This window comes from Heptranchias perlo, chromosome 2 (genome assembly GCF_035084215.1).
Source record: "Heptranchias perlo isolate sHepPer1 chromosome 2, sHepPer1.hap1, whole genome shotgun sequence".
In the NCBI taxonomy this organism is placed as follows: Eukaryota; Metazoa; Chordata; class Chondrichthyes; order Hexanchiformes; family Hexanchidae; genus Heptranchias; species Heptranchias perlo.
Window position 1 is genome coordinate 144,476,305 of NC_090326.1, and position 16,609 is coordinate 144,492,913.

The 16,609-nt window shown below is 40.9% G+C and overlaps 1 protein-coding gene across 4 annotated transcripts in view; it reads right to left on the reverse strand.

Annotated features, from left to right (window-relative positions):
- The window catches only part of wdr37 (WD repeat domain 37), a 129,293-nt gene that overhangs the window by 34,395 nt on the left and 78,289 nt on the right, over nt 1-16,609 (reverse strand). For all 4 annotated transcript variants that reach the window (XM_068007799.1, XM_068007806.1, XM_068007790.1 and 1 more), the window contains one exon: nt 16,224-16,365. In XM_068007799.1, the coding sequence (XP_067863900.1) occupies nt 16,224-16,365 (142 nt within the window). The remainder of the gene's footprint in view (nt 1-16,223; nt 16,366-16,609) is intronic.

Here is a 16,609-nt window from a genome sequence, read left to right on the forward strand (position 1 = left end):
CACCAAACACATCATCCCCTCCCCTTTCAGCATTCCGAAGGGATTGCTCCCTCCGCGACACCCTAGTCCACTCTTCCATCACCCGCAAAGTCCACTCTCCTCCCCACGCGAGCGCAGGAGATGCAACACCTGCCCCTTCACCTCCTCCCTTCCCATCGTCCAGGGTCCAAGTTTCTTCCAGGTGAAACAGCGATTTACTTGTACTTCTTTCAATTTAGTATACTGTATTCGCTGCACACAATGCGGTCTCCTCTGCATTGTGGAGACCAAACGCAGATTGGGTGATCGCTTTGCTGAACACCTCCACTCAGTCCGCAAGCATGACCCTGACCTGCCAGTCGCTTGCCATTTTAATTCCCCTTCCCACTCCTACTCTGATCTCTCTGTCCTCGGCCTCTTACACTGTTCCAATGAAGCACGACGTAAGCTCGAGGAACCTCACCTCATCTTTCGTTTAGGCACTTTACAACCTTCCGGACTCAACACTGATTTCAATAGCTTCAGATCATAACCACTGCTCCTATTTTTTCGGTCCGCTAATGCTGGTAATGGTTCTGCTGCTGCCATTTACAGCTACTCCCGAACAATCTTTTGTTTCTTAACATGTCCCATTACCACCTTCCTTGCCTTGGACCATCATCCCTTTTGTCATTTAATCACTCATGCCCTCCACCCGATCACAGACCTTCCCTTTTGTTCTTTCCTCCCCTCCCCCGGCTCTGATTTTGCTCAAAAACTTTAACTCTTCAACATCTTCCAGTTCTGATGAAAGGTCATCGATCTGAAACGTTAACTCTGTTTCTTTCTCCACAGATGCTGCCTGACTTGCTGAGCTTCTACGGCATTTTCTGTTTTTATTTCAGATTTCCAGCATCTGCAGTATTTTGCTTTTGATTGCATTTAAAAAGGCAAGATTATGTTCATTTCAGGTTTATGATCAAAACACAACCACTACAGTGGTCATTACGGCACGGAAAGACAGCTGCTTAATTCCGGTCGAAGTTTATACTGCTCAATCATTAGTTTCTAAATCAGTGACTGCGTTCATGCCGACAAGTCGCACAGTCCAGGTGGAAACCCTGTTTAATTAAATCAATCAGAAACTGAGGAAAAGAAAGTCAGCTAATAAAGTCAAATGCTTATGAAATTAAAATTACCAGAATAGCAATCTTCAATTTTATTTTAAATGCTTTATTTTGAGCATAAATTTTTATATGGAAAAAAATCTTAAACTGGTTTCACTTACGTATCGCATTCAACGAAAAGTTTTCCCCAAAGAGAATGAGAGGCAAATTGAAGAGGACAGTTCAATACAAGATCAGTTCACAGGCAAGGCCCTACCCACCTAAGGAAACCTCTCTAAAGCAGTGGGAAAGCACTGTATTGACTAGAGTCTTCTAGAATAAAACCAAATGTGTTGTGGGGTCGGAGAATAAGGACCAATTACCATTTGCGCGATCCAACACAAAAAAAAACATTTGATGATGGAACTGCAATGATTTGCCAAAGCAGCTGACTAAAAATGATAATTTTGGAGAACTCCAGCAAGAATAACACATCCATAAAGACCAAGAGTTCATATGCCAGCTATTTTGTTATAAAAGTATCATGGTTATAAAAGTAGTGAACAGTGAAGTTCCATGAAACAGTTGGTTTATCATTTAAATTCAGTGAAGAGATAAATCTGTAATGTAGTGAGGACTATCCCTCTCGTCACACCTGAAGAGCAATAAGGCCCCTCATTTGCTTTATCAATCATAGCCCATAAATTTAAAAGCAGAATCCCACTGGGGTACACTATGATACTGCTATTCCCAGGCAAAGCTGATGTCTCTGCCAAAGCACAGCAAAACTCATTTATCTTGTCCTAGAGAGCAACGGAGCATACACTTCCAGCTGACAGTGCGGCAGTTTCTCCTCACACACCACTGACTGTTCTGGAACATTCTGTTCCCTGAGCGGGTCTCAATCACTGAAAATACTGTAATGCTAGCACTCCTCATTAGAACCAACAGCTGTCTCAACAGTTAAAAAGACCAGAAACCATTCTGCATAACAATCTGCTAAAACTTTACACAATAAAATGGTTACAATGTAATTTAAGATCTTCAAAACATCTAAAAATAACTCCTCATTGAAATGCTATGCCCACTGTATTTTGGCATTTGACATTTGGAAAAATTTGATCAGCATTTAAAATATATGAGGGAAAGAAGTTGCGGTTTAGCTCTTAGAATCAGTCACAAGACATACCTAAAGTAAGAAAAAACATTTTTAAAACAAAACAACTGTAAAAACACAATTGGAATGTTATTATAGGACTAGAGCGGACCTATAAACTTTAAACTGCAAAATAATAAGTAAAATAAGAGTTAAACTCAAATAATAAAAGAAAAACATCAATATGTTTAAGTCGACCAATTGTTTCCTTTGCAGGTTTTCTCAAGGCCTTTTTACTTAGGAAGAATTTTGTTTGGTAAAACTTCATTTTTCTACATTTCATGGCAATTGTTGATATAATAACTTCAGGTGAAGCACTAACGGTCCTTGAAGCCAAAGTCTCCACAAAGGAAGTAAAGAAAGTTACAAAAAGATTAACTTTTTTAAAAAAAAATTACGAGCAGTCACGGTTACTGATTCTACCACTAACTCCTGTTTGATAATCACCTTGAACAATTACAATATTCTTGCAAGTTACTTTAATATTTTGTTTCGAAATTAATTGAAAAATGGATTTTCTACTAACATTCATTTTTCTGAGTAAAATGGATGAATTAAAATTTTTAAATAGCCGGTGATTTTAAATTAACTTATTCTTATGAACAGATTTTCATCAAGTTAGTACCAATGGAACGGCATGGTCTGGAAGAGATTATTTTTCTTACACAGTTAACAGTGCACAAAATAATATTCTGCTTGGAACATAAAGAAAAATAATCCATCTGAAGGCTTCTCCAGATTAAGTAAAATTTAAACTGGTTACTCTCTAACCATGTCCATTTTACTTTAAAAGGCCTGCACAGCAGTTTTCTAAATGTCTGCAAGGATACATTTAATACTTGTACAAATATCGACCAGATTTTCACTTCATCTGGTAGAGTCTAGTTCATTAAGCGCATCTGTCGGCGGTAGTACGTTCCACTAAATCACACACAAAAAAAGAAAACTTAGTGCCCTACCTAAAATCTCAATTTCCAAGTATATAATTCATTGAATGACTGAATGCCAAAATGATTAAAACACACCAACAATGTCAATCAAGTCTGGCCCCCATCATTTATAGCACAACAAAGAGAGTGTGGAAGGAGAAGAAGTTTGTTTGACCCATCAAACCTCCTTCCAGAAACCCTGAACAATATGCCTCATCAAAAAAGCAACAACTTGCATTTATATAGTGCCTTCAATGTAAAAAAACATGCTTTACAGATCATCGGTGCTTGTTTGTCTCTGTGACCGCATTTTGCCACGTAAGAAGTGACCAAATGTCTTCAGGGATCTAGGTGCGTTCAAAGGTAGCTTTGCTGTTTTGATGTATTGTAAAGGAGGGCAAAGATTCTAAATAGAATCATAGAAAGGTTACAGCACAGAAGGAGGCCATTCAGTCCATCGAGCCAATGCCTGCTCTGTGCAAGAGCAATCGAGCGAGTCCCACTCCACCGCCCTTTCCCTGTAGCCCTGCAAATTTTTTCCATTCATGTACTTATCCCATAGCCTTTTGAAAGCCACGATTGAATCTGCCTCTACCATCCTTTCAGGCAATGCACTCCAGATCATAACCACTCGCTGCGTAAAAAAGTTTTTTCTCATGTCGCCTTTGGTTCTTTTGCCAATTACCATAAATCTGTGCCCTCTGGTTCTTGACCCTTCTGCCAATGGGAACAGTTTTTCTTTATCTATTCTGTATGGACCCCTCAATGATTTTGAACACCTCTATCAAATCTCCTCTCAACCTTCTCTGCTCTAAGGAGAACAACCCCAGCTTCTCCAGTCTATCCACATGACTGAAGTCCTTCATTCCTGGAACCATTCTAGTAAATCTTTTCTGCACCCTCTCTTCATATCCTTCTTAAAGTGCGGTGCCCAGAATTGGACACAATACTCCAGTTGTGGCTGAACCAGCGTTTTATAAAGGTTCATCATAACTTCCTTGCTTTTGTAGTCTATGCCTCTATTTATAAAGCCCAGGATCCCGTATGAATTTTTTAACCACTTTCTCAACCTGCCCTGCCACCTTCAACGATTTGTGCACATATATCCCCAGGACTCTCTATTCCTGCACCCCCTTTAGAATTGTACCACTTAGTTTATATTGCCTCTCCTCATTCTTCCTACCAAAATGTATCACTTCACACTTCTCTGCGTTAGATTTCATCTGCCATGTGTCTGCCCATTCCATCAGCCTGTCTATATCTTCTTGAAGTCTATTACTATCCTCCTCACTGTTCACTACGCTTCCAAGTTTTGTGTCATCTGCAAATTTGGAAATTATGCCCTGTACACCCAAGTCCAAGTTATTAATATATATCAAGACAAGCAGTGGTCTTAGTACCGACCTCTGGGGAACACCACTGTAATACCTTCCTCCAGTCCGAAAAACAACCGTTTACCACTACTCTCTATTTCCTGTCACTTAGCTAATTTCGTATCCATGCTGCCCCTGCCCCTTTTATTCCATGGGCTTTTGTGCACATATACCCCCAGGTCTCTCTGTTCCTGCCACAGCTTGAATACTGTGTACAGTTCTGGTCAGTTTTGTGTAATGAGTCAGGATTAATTAATAATGTCCTAGTTAAGGATCCCCTTGGAACGAGCGACCACAACATGGTTGAATTCCATATCCAATTAGAGGGTGAGAAGGTTGATTCTCAAACAAGCGTACTGAGCTTGAATAAAGGAGACTATGATGGTATGAGAGCGGAATTGATTAAAGTGGACTGGGAAAATAGATTAAAGGGTAAGACGGTACATGAGCAGTGGTGTTCATTTAGGGAGTTATTTTACAACTTTCAAAATAAATATATTCCACTGAGGAAAAAAGGGTGTAAAAGAAATGACAGCCACCCGTGGCTAAGTAAAGAAATCAAGGATAGTATCCGACTAAAAACAAGGACATATAAGGTAGCCAAACTTAGTGGGAGGATAGAAGATTGGGAATTCTTCAAAAGACAGCAAAAAGTAACTAAAGGATTGATTAAGAAAGGGAAGTTAGATTATGAAAAGAAATTAGCAAAAAATATAAAAACAGATAGCAAGAGTTTCTATAGTTATATAAAAAGAAAAAGGGTGGCTAAGGCAAACATAGGTCCCTTAGAGGATGAGACCGGGAAATTAATGGTGGGAAACATGGAGATGGCAAAAATGCTGAACAAATATTTTGTTTCAGTCTTTACAGTAGAGGACACTAAGAATATCCCAACACTGGACAAACAGGGGACTCTCGGGGGGGAGGAGCTAAATACGATTAAAATCACTCAGGAGATGGTACTCAGTAAAATAATGGGACTCAAGGCGGATAAATCCCCTGGACCTGATGGCTTCCATCCTAGGGTCTTGAGGGAAGTGGCAGTAGGGATTGTGGATGCTTTGGTGATAGTTTTCCAAAATTCCCTGAACTCAGGAGAGGTCCCGGCAGATTGGAAAACTGCTAATGTAACACCGTTATTTAAAAAGGGTAGTAGGCAGAAGGCTGGAAATTATAGGCCAGTTAGCTTAACATCTGTGGTGGGTAAAATTTTGGAGTCTATTATTAAGGAGACAGTAACGGAACATTTAGATAAGCATAATTTAATAGGACAAAGTCAGCATGGCTTCATGAAGGGGAAGTCATGTCTGACAAATTTGCTTGAGTTCTTCGAGGATATAACGTTTGGGTGGATAAAGGGGAACCAGTGGACGTAGTGTATTTAGACTTCCAGAAGGCATTCGACAAGGTGCCACATGAAAGATTATTACTTAAGATAAAAAATCACGGGATTGGGGGTAATATTCTGGCATGGGTGGAGGATTGGTTATCAAACAGGAAGCAGAGAGTTGGGATAAATGGTTCATTTTCGGACTGGCAACCAGTAACCAGTGGTGTTCCACAGGGGTCGGTGCTGGGTCCCCAACTCTTTACAATCTATATTAACGATTTGGAGGAGGGGACCGAGTGCAACATATCAAAATTTGCAGATGATACAAAGATGGGAGGGAAAGTAGAGAGTGAGGAGGACATAAAAAACCTGCAAGGGAATATAGACAGGCTGGGTGAGTGGGCGGAGATTTGGCAGATGCAATATAATATTGGAAAATGTGAGGTTATGCACTTTGGCAGGAAAAATCAGAGAGCAAGTTATTTTCTTAATGGCGAGAGACTGGAAAGTACTGCAGTACAAAGGGATCTGGGGGTCCTAGTGCAAGAAAATCAAAAAGTTGGTATGCAGGTGCAGCAGGTGATCAAGAAAGCCAACGGAATGTTGGCTTTTATTGCTAGGGGGATAGAATATAAAAACAGGGAGGTATTGCTGCAGTTATATAAGGTATTGGTGAGACCGCACCTGGAATACTGCATACAGTTTTGGTCTCCATACTTAAGAAAAGACATACTTGCTCTCGAGGCAGTACAAAGAAGGTTCACTCGGTTAATCCCGGGGATGAGGGGGCGCACATATGAGGAGAGGTTGAGTAGATTGGGACTCTACTCATTGGAGTTCAGAAGAATGAGAGGCGATCTTATTGAAACATATAAGATTGTGAGGGGTCTTGATCGGGTGGATGCAGTAAGGATGTTCCCAAAGATGGGTGAAACTAGAACTAGGGGGCATAATCTTAGAATAAGGGGCTGCTCTTTCAAAACTGAGATGAGGAGAAACTTCTTCACTCAGAGGGTGGTAGGTCTGTGGAATATGCTGCCCCAGGAAGCTGTGGAAGCTACATCATTAGATAAATTTAAAACAGAAATAGACAGTTTCCTCGAAGTAAAGGGAATTAGGGGTTATGGGGAGCGGGCAGGAAATTGGACATGAAGCTGAGTTCGGATCGGTCAATGCCCTGTGGGTGGCGGAGAGGGCCCAGGGGCTATGTGGCCGGGTCCTGCTCCGACTTCTTGTGTTCTTTAGATTTGTGGTTGGGATCAGATCAGCCATGATCTTATTAAATGGCGGAGCAGGCTCGAGGGGCCGATTGGCCTACTCCTGCTCCAATTTCTTATGTTCTTATGTTCTTATGGTCACCACATTACAGGAAAGATGTGATTGCACTGGAGATTTACAAGGATGTTGCCAGGGCTGGAGAATTTTAGCTATGAGAAAAAATTGGATAAACTAGGGCTGTTTTCTTTGGAACAAAGGAGGCTGAGGGGAGATTTAATGGAGGAATATAAAATTATGATGGGACTAGATAGAGTGGATAGGGAGGACCTATTTCCCTTAGCAGAAGGGTCAGTGACCAGGAGGCATAAATTTAAAGTAATTGGTAGAAGGATTAGAGGGGAGCTGAGGAGACATTTTTTCACCCAGAAGGTGGTGGGGATCTGGAACTCACTGCCTGAAAGGGTGGTAGAGGCTGAAACCCTCAACTCATTTAAAAAGTACTTGGATGTGCACTTGAAGTGCCGCAATCTACAGGGCTACGGACCAAGTGCTGGAAAGTGGGATTAAGCTGGACAGCTCTTTTTCGGCCGGCCAAATGGCCTCCTCCTGTACTGTAACTTTCTAGGATTCTACTTTGCTGACAAGCCTATTATGTGGCACTTTATCAAACCCATTTTGAAAGTCCACATACACCACCTCAACCGCATTGCCCTCATCAACCCTCTCTGTTACCTCATCAAAAAACACTATCAAGTTAGTTAAACACGATTTGCCTTTAACAAATCCGTGCTGGCTTTCCTTAATTAATCCAAGTGACTGTTAATTTTGTCCCAAATTATCGTTTCCAAAAGTTTCCCCACCACCGAGGTTAAACTGACTGGCCTATAGTTGCTGAGTTTATCCTTACAACCTTTTTTGAATGAGGGTGTAATATTAGCAATTCTCCGGTTCTCTGCCACCACCCCTGCATCCAAGGATGTTTGGAAGATTGTGGCCAGTTCCTCCACAATTTCCACCCTTACTTCCCTCAGCAACCTAGGATGTGTCCCATTGGGACCTGGTGACTTCGACTTTAAGCACAGCCAGCTTTTCTAGTATCTCCTCTATTAATTTTTAGCCCATCCAGTATCTCAACTACCTCCTCTTTTACTGTGACTTTGGCAGCATGTTCTTCCTTGGTAAAGAAAGATGCAAAGTACTCATTTAGTACCTCAGCCACGCCCTCTGCCTCCATGTGTAGGTCTCCTTTTTGGTCCCTAATTTGCCCCATCCCTCCTCATACGACCCATTTGCTATTTATATGCTGATAGAAGACTTCTGGATTCCCTTTTATGTTAGCCACCAATCTATTCTTATACTCTCTCTTTGCCCCCCTTATTTCCTTTTTCACTTCCCCTCTGAACTTTCTATATTCTGCCTGGTTCTCACTTGTATTATCAACCTGACATTTGCTTCATCTTATTCTATATCTCTTTTGTCATCTAAGGAGCTCTGGGTTTGTTTGCCCTACCTTTCCCCCTCATGGGAATGTACCTAGACTGTACCTGAAGCATCTCCTCTTTAAAGGCCGCCCATTGTTCAATTACAGTTTTGCCTGCCAATCTTTGATTCCATTTTACCTGGGCCTGATAAGTTCTCAACCCACTGAAATTGGCCTTCCTCCAATTAAGTATTTTTACTCGAGATTGCTCCTTGCTCTTTTCCATAACTAATCTAAACCTTATGAAACTATGATAACTGTTCCCTAAATATTCCCTTACTGACACTTGCTCCATTTGACCCATTTCTGTGGCGAGTGACTCACCTCCTGACTCCCCAAAGCCTTTCCACCATCTATAAGGCACAAGTCAGGAGTGTGATGGAATACACTTCACTTGCCTGGATGAGTGCAGCTCCAACAACACTCAAGAAGCTTGACGCCATCCAGGACAAAGCAGCCCGCTTGAATGGCAACCCATCCACCACCCTAAACATTCACTCCCTTCACCACCAGCGCACCGTGGCTGCAGTGTGTACCATCCACAGGATGCACTGCAGCAACTCGCCAAGGTTTCTTCAACAGCGCCTCCCAAACCCGCGACCTCTACCACCTAGAAGGACAAGGGCAGCAGGCACATGGGAACAACACCACCTGCACGTTCCCCTCCAAGTCACACACCATCCCAATTTGGAAATATATTGCCATTCCTTCATCATCACTGGTTCAAAATCCTGGAACTCCCTACCTAACAGCATTGTGGAAGAACCTTCACCACACAGACTGCAGCGGTTCAAGGCGGCGGCTCACCACCACCTTCTCAAGAGCAATTCGGGATGGGCAATAAATGCTGGCATTGCCAGGGATGCCCACATCCCATGAATGAATAAAAAAACTCATTCCCCAGAACCAGATCCAGCCATGCCTCCTTCCTTGTTGGGCCAGAAACATATTGATCAAGAAAGTTCTCCTGAACACACTTCAGAAATTCTTCCCCCTCTCTGCCCTTTACACTATTGCTATCCCAGTCTATATTAGGATAATTGAAGTCTCCCATTATCACTACTCTATGGCTGTTGCACCTCTCTAATTTCCCTGCAAATTTGCTCCTCTATATCCTTCCCACTAGTTGGTGGCCTGTAGAATATACCAGTAGTGTAATGGCACCTCTATTGTTTCTTAATACACTGTGTTCCACTAAGTACTATTCATTTACTTGTTCTCCATTAATTAAGCACACTCCGGATCGTGGGGGACGAGAAGTTTGATTACAGGAGTGGTAGGTGACACTGAGCCCAAGTAGAATATCTAGCATAAAACTCCAAAAACATAGTCCTGTCCTTCCCCTCATTGAAATCTTTGTATATGCTTTTGTTACTTTCAGACTCAACTACTCGAATACTTTCCTTGCTGGCCTCCCATAAATTCTAACTTGCCCAAAATTCTGCTGCCTGTGTCCCTTCCCATACTCAGTCCCACCCATATCCCCATCCTCACTGACCTACACTGGCTTTCCATCCCCCATTGGAGGAGGGCCAATTTCAATGGGTTGAGAACGGATCTGGCCCAGGTAAAATGGAATCAAAGATTGAAAGACATTCAATTGAAAATGCATGTTCTCATCTATAAATCCCTCCATGGCCCTTGCCCATCCTATCTCTGCAATCTCCTCCAGCTCTATATCATCTCTGGAAGCTCCATTCCTCCAACTCTGGCCTTCTGTGCATTCCCTCCAACCTTTGATGCAACAGTTGTGGCAGAACCTTCAGCTGCCTCGGCACTATTCTGTGGAACTCCCTAAACCTTTCTGCCTCTGAACTTTTCTGCCTTTAAGAGCCTCCTCAAGCTCCATGTTTTCAAACTAGCTTTCAGACACCATTCCTAATCATCTTCTTCCTGACTCCACATTTGTTTTCATCACACCCATTTGTGAAGCACCTTAAAAGGTGCTATATAAATGGAAATTGTCATAGTTATAAAGGAGTAAGGATTGAACTTTTGAAAAAAGATCAGGCATGACCAAAGGCTTGGTCAAGCAGAAGTGTTTTGAGAAAAGTGGGAGGGAGGTAGAGAGGGTTGCGGAGGCAGTTCCAAAGAGTAGCACCGAGATGGGTGAAGGCTTTGCCACTGAGAGTGTAGTTGGAGGTGGAGAGTGGGCCAGAGCCAGTGGAGTGGAAGATGCTGAAGAGGACATAAGGCTGGAGAAGGGTGGAGAGTAGAGGGGGTAAGGCCATGAAGGAACTTCTAGATGAGGACAAGGACTTCAAATTCAAATCAGTGGGGATGGGGAGCCAATTTAGGTCAGGGAGGATGAGGGTAACGGACGAGCAGGGTTTAACGTAGGACAGGATGTAGGGGTGCAGTTTTGATCAATTTAGAGTTTATAGAGGATGGAGGTCAAAAGGCTGCCAAAAGGGTGTTGGAGAAGAAGTCTAATGTTGACAACAGCATGGATAAATATTTCAGATGCAGTGGGGCAAAAGGGAACAATGCTGCAGAGGAAGTAAACTGTCTTGGCAGTGGATAGGATATTGGATTTGGAGCTCAGATCTGGGTTGAATAGAATGCCAAGCTTGCGTGCAATATGGTTCAGCATGAGGCCGCATCCAGTGAGGAGGATGAGGTTGACGGGAAGGGTGTGGCATTTTCGTTGGGGATGGAAACAATGGCTTTGATCCTCCTATTGATCATTTTACCTCTGTATTTCATTTTTGGTTTGTTTAAATTAATGAATAAACAAATCAAAAGTGTAATTAAAACAAAAAAAAAACCTCCACAAATCCTGCAAGGAGAAAGGGGATGAGGTTCAATGACATAGCAAAATATGTTAAGAGTGACCGGAGGGTGTTGATGCAAAACAGCAGTAAGAAATTCTTTCAGTAATTTCAATGGTGGTGTTGCTGCATGCAGTATTATTGTCACTGGTTTATGGTGGCTGAATAACAGAAATTGTAATTTATCACAAGATATTGTGGCATTTTACGATTGTTTTGAGTATCGAATTTACAATTTTATCCATCTTTGATGTGAAAAACATATTTCTCAGTGACTTTGATTATGCACTCTATTTTCATCACTTAGCTTCTTGAAAATGAAAGGTACACAGAAGGCGGAAGGGAGTATGTACCGGGTTACAAGTAGGCATCAGGTGTGTCATAGGACTGGGTAATGTGGAGGGGAGGGGGCCATACGATTTGGCAGCAATGGATAAACCGGAGTCTAGTTTATACTGGGACTGCGGTGGACATAGTCCTGGAGTAGACTATGATGGGGACAAGTTTTCTGTGGTCTGGGGTAATAATGCGCGCTCTCGGGATCTGTGGTCTGTTATGGATGCAGTCGAACTCAGAGGGGTCCTGGATTCTGGAAGTTCTGGGTTACTGGATCTGGCAGCATTGGGAAGTAGCGACTGACAGTCTGGTTGCCCTGGGGTGGGGGTTTGCAAATACGGGCAAATTGCACCAGAAGCTTCTGGCAGACAACCAAAACTTTGAGAGGGAGGTGGGGGGAAACCAGATCATTAAAAAGTTGTACAGCAACTTTAATTCTGTTAATGTGAAATATGTAATTTTTCATGTTTTATGTTTAAATCCTTATTTTGGAGATTAAAATTTTCACTCACTGAGAAAAAAATAGCAGTAAAAGGATTTGAAGTTTTAAATGTTTTTTTAAGTGATTTGATTGTTTTGCAGGGTTGATTCATTTTATTTCCCTATACAGAGCATTAATAGAACCAGGAATGCCTTGCGACAGGGTGGCCTTTGAACCAGAGACTGTAACATAATTTAAATATTTGAAAAGAATGCAAAAAATATAGGGAATGGGCAGAGTAATGGAACTACAATGGACAGCTCCAGCTAAAGCGCTAGCATCAGCACAGCTATGATGGGTCAAATGGCCTTTTGTACTGTAATTTCATAATTCTATATCACAATAGTACCCTCTCCATATTGTTTATCAATAGTCTGGATGACAGGGGACCCACAACAGATCCTTGCAGAACACCACTAAGCATTAGCACCAGAGTGTGGTCACTATCATATTTTTATCACATCTTTCCGTAATGATCCCATTTTTCAGTAGAGCTCAAGGGTGGAATGGAATAAATCTAACCTTAGTTTCTACCCAATAGTGCATTATTGATTTGTTTATTTTCTACTGATTTAGCAAGCGAAGCTGATATTTTACAACCATTTTACCAAAACAATACTAACCCACGCTTAAGTAAAACCAATTCAGAACCATGACAGCAGGATGTTACTGGATCACAATTGTTGTTGCACGTGAGTTATCAGACCTCTTTCACAAGTGGAATTGATTCAGTATTCTGTTGTTGCATATCGAGAATCCTCTGCACAAAATCATAGCTTCACTATGGGCTAAGATATCTCATATAATCAAATGAAACTGCACACTTGAGTACTGTATGTGGAATCAGTGCAGCAATATATCCACCAGCTACTTAGAAGACAACAAGCACGTTAGCAACACGCAAAACTAGTTCCAAAAAAATTACCGTCTGCAGAAACATTTGTTTTAAAAAGACAATTCAATACCAGAAAAGAGGCGGGGCTAACTTCAGAGTTAGGTGCTTGACAAGGCACTGTGAAACACCGTTATTCCATACCCTACGCTTTTACACAAGAGGGGAAAGTAAAAACGATGCCGATATGCAAAAGCAATTTATTTTTTAAGATAAGTTTGCCCAATTGTCTCAGTCTTAGCTCAGTGGTAGCAGAAGGTCCAAATCCAACTCCAGAGGCTTGAGTACATAATCTAAGGTGACAGTTCTGTGCAGTACTGAGGAACAGCTGCAATGTTGGAGGTGTGGTCCTTCAGATGAGACATTAAACATTATAACAGTGCTTCATTGGCTGTAAAGTGCTTTGGTCCTGAGATATATAAAATCCAGGGGGAAAATGAGGAGAAATTTATTTACGCAGCAAGTTGTTATGATCTGGAATGCACTGTCTGAAAGGGTAATAGAAGCAGATTCAATAGTAACTTTCAAAAGGGAACTGGATCTGTACTGGAAAAGAAGAAATTGGCAGGGCTATGGGGAGAGATCAGAGGAGTGGGACACGATGGGCCGAATGGCCTTGTTCTGTGCTGTATGATTCTATGATAAATGCAAGTTCTTTCTTTCAATATCTTTATAATGTAAATTTTTAATGCTGGAAAAAGCTAAATCTTTTTATCCATATTTCATTTTAAAGCAATTAAACCTGCAGAAGTACTGTTAACAGCAGAATGGGAAAAAAAGCCCATTTTAAATCTGACTGTAAGCATTTCTGTGGCAGAGAAAAATATAGCTTATTAGCTCCATCTACTGGATATAATCTAAGGAATCTTACAACACCAGGTTATAGTCCAACTGTTTTATTTGAAAATCACAAGCTTTCGGAGGCTTTCTCCTTCGTCAGGTGAGCGAGTGACAAAGGAGAAAGCCTACCTGACGAAAGTGAAAGCTCACCTGACGAAGGAGAAAGCCTCCGAAAGCTTGTGATTTTCAAATAAAACAGTTGGACTATAACCTGGTGTTGTAAGATTCCTTACATTTGTCAACCCCAGTCCATCACCGGCATCTCCACATCATGGATATAATCTGTGCAACCAGACAGCTGTAAAACAACTCCAGTAACAATTAAAGATTACAGTTTGATAAAACTGCAATAATCTATCAAGTAATTTAAGATTACTAAATTATAGAATACCAAATAATTGCCTACTTCTTTTGGGGGCTGGCATCAACATACTAGTTACATGTGAGGAAGACTGTATCTCCTCCTTTTCCCAATTCTTTTACCCCCACCTTCCACCACACCGCATCGTGGTTTTAATTTTATAGTTTATTCCAGTTGAGCGAATAACCAATTTGCCATTTTTTGCATGCCTTGGGTCAATATTAAATACAAAAATTATATCAAAGTTTTTAACCATGTACGTGCTTCTCTCTTGGATCTACTTATAGTCCTTCTCCACAGCTGTTTAATCATGGTTTCAAAAAAAATCCTTGCACAGGGATTTCAGTTTCAAAATTTGAACCATTATAGTTCCAACTACATTACATTTTTACAGTTGGTTACCTACTTAAAATCTCCTTGACTGATTTATACCTAAAAAGGTTTTAAATATTAAAAGGTCCTCCATGTTTTACTAAAAATGCAGATGGCTCAAATCATCTTTCTCCAAGCCTATTGTTTGAAACGTTCTGGAATATCAGAGTGTGACCGAGAATGAGGAGGTAATCAGAACTCATGAATATAAATACAATCCACAAACACAGACAGGTTTCATAGCCTATCAATGCACAGACAAACCCATATACAACAGTCTTTTCAATGTGGAATCAAAATACATATCAGTAGTTATACTATCGCCAAATTGCCATTAAAAAATTAGATCTTGAATTATACAACAAAATTCAACCTGAGCACACTAGAAGACACTTTAAAGGAGCTGCGTGTCATATGAATGGTGTAACTAATTCTTTTATCTGAACAAGTTATTGGAATGCTTATCTGAAGCACTAAGAAAAGTGCCCCACCAATGCCTTCAGGAAACGAGTAGCGAGAGAGAAAATCAAAGATTCGTAAATTAAACTGTAAAAAAGTTACGATTGATAAAACATGTTATCAAAGATTTCTAATTGATGAATCTTTCAGTTTTCTCAGATTTTTTCCCCACATGTCCTCCTCCTCCTGAGGCAATGGTGGGGCAGTACCTCACAGGTGTCTATATTATGACATTTAGGTGAGTCATGTCCTTGATGAGATAGGCTAAAGGCAGATAACAGAGATTCAAACTGAGACTTTTCCATTTATATAGCTTAGTGCTATATAATATGCTATATATACTATGTAGTGATTCTTATTATGGAGTGTGGCACCCTTTGGTATTGCCCATTGCCAATGTTCATGCCCATTGCCTCAAAAAGCTAGATGAGAGCAACTTTTATTTAAAAGTACTGAATGAGATCCAGGCCATCCGCTCCACAGGCTAATTTTCTCCTTCAGCTCAAATCACTCCTGAGGGACACAACCAGTCACTATTAAAATCTTCATGATAAAATTCTGATATTTCCTCAAAAAAAACAATACCCACCAACTATAAAACAGGAGACAAAAATTACATAATCACCAAAATAAAGCCGAACCAAACAAATCTCTCAGTCAAGGCCAAGCTCTCATAACAACCATCCCCAAATCACTGCATGCTCATTGATAATCAAATAGCAATGCAAATGTTGATGTTGATTAATTACTCCCCGAAGCATTCTGAGGTTTCTACCAAAAATACATACCAGAAAACCAAAAACCCTGACCAAGCTTAAAGTCCAAGTTTATTTTGGATTCTTAACTATGTTACAAAATGGTTCCTGAGTAGGTCATAGAATGAACAAAAATACTGATAAGTATTCTGCTGAATCTGACAAACATATTCTATGTCTACATGGTAAGATGTAGTGGGTTTACAACTTCCAAAAGATTAATTTTAATAAACATAGATGTAATTTCGCTCAGCCCAAAAAGATGTGTTCAAGCTGACTCAAGATGCACTTTTGCACTGTGGTCTGATAACCAATGCAAATACAAATATAATCTCACACTGTTTTCAGGCTCGCAGGAGAAGAACGACTGTAGCCCTTTAAAGATTAAAAATTTCAAGACACTCACTCTGTGTGACCCTGAAAGACGTTCACCGAGTGGATTGAAGGGTCTCGAAAATCCCAGAGACGAAAGGTGGTGTCACGTGATGATGTTACCACAAGGCGCTGAGTGGGGTGAGTACAGCAGTGAGTTAACTCTTGGTCATGTCCTGACAAAGAGGGAGACAAAGAGGGGGAGAAGCAGCATAAATTGTGCTGTCAATTTATTTTATAATATGAAATCAAAATTGTATTAGATTTCTTTTTAAACCCCTGAGCAAGCCACAGCCTTGCTCTTTTGGAAGTCACTAATAGGTATTCTCAACAGTCAGTTTAGATGCAGAAATAAACTTAGCAGGTTGATTTAGTATGACACTACATTATCCTTGCTAAATGGTTGAAGCTACAATCTTA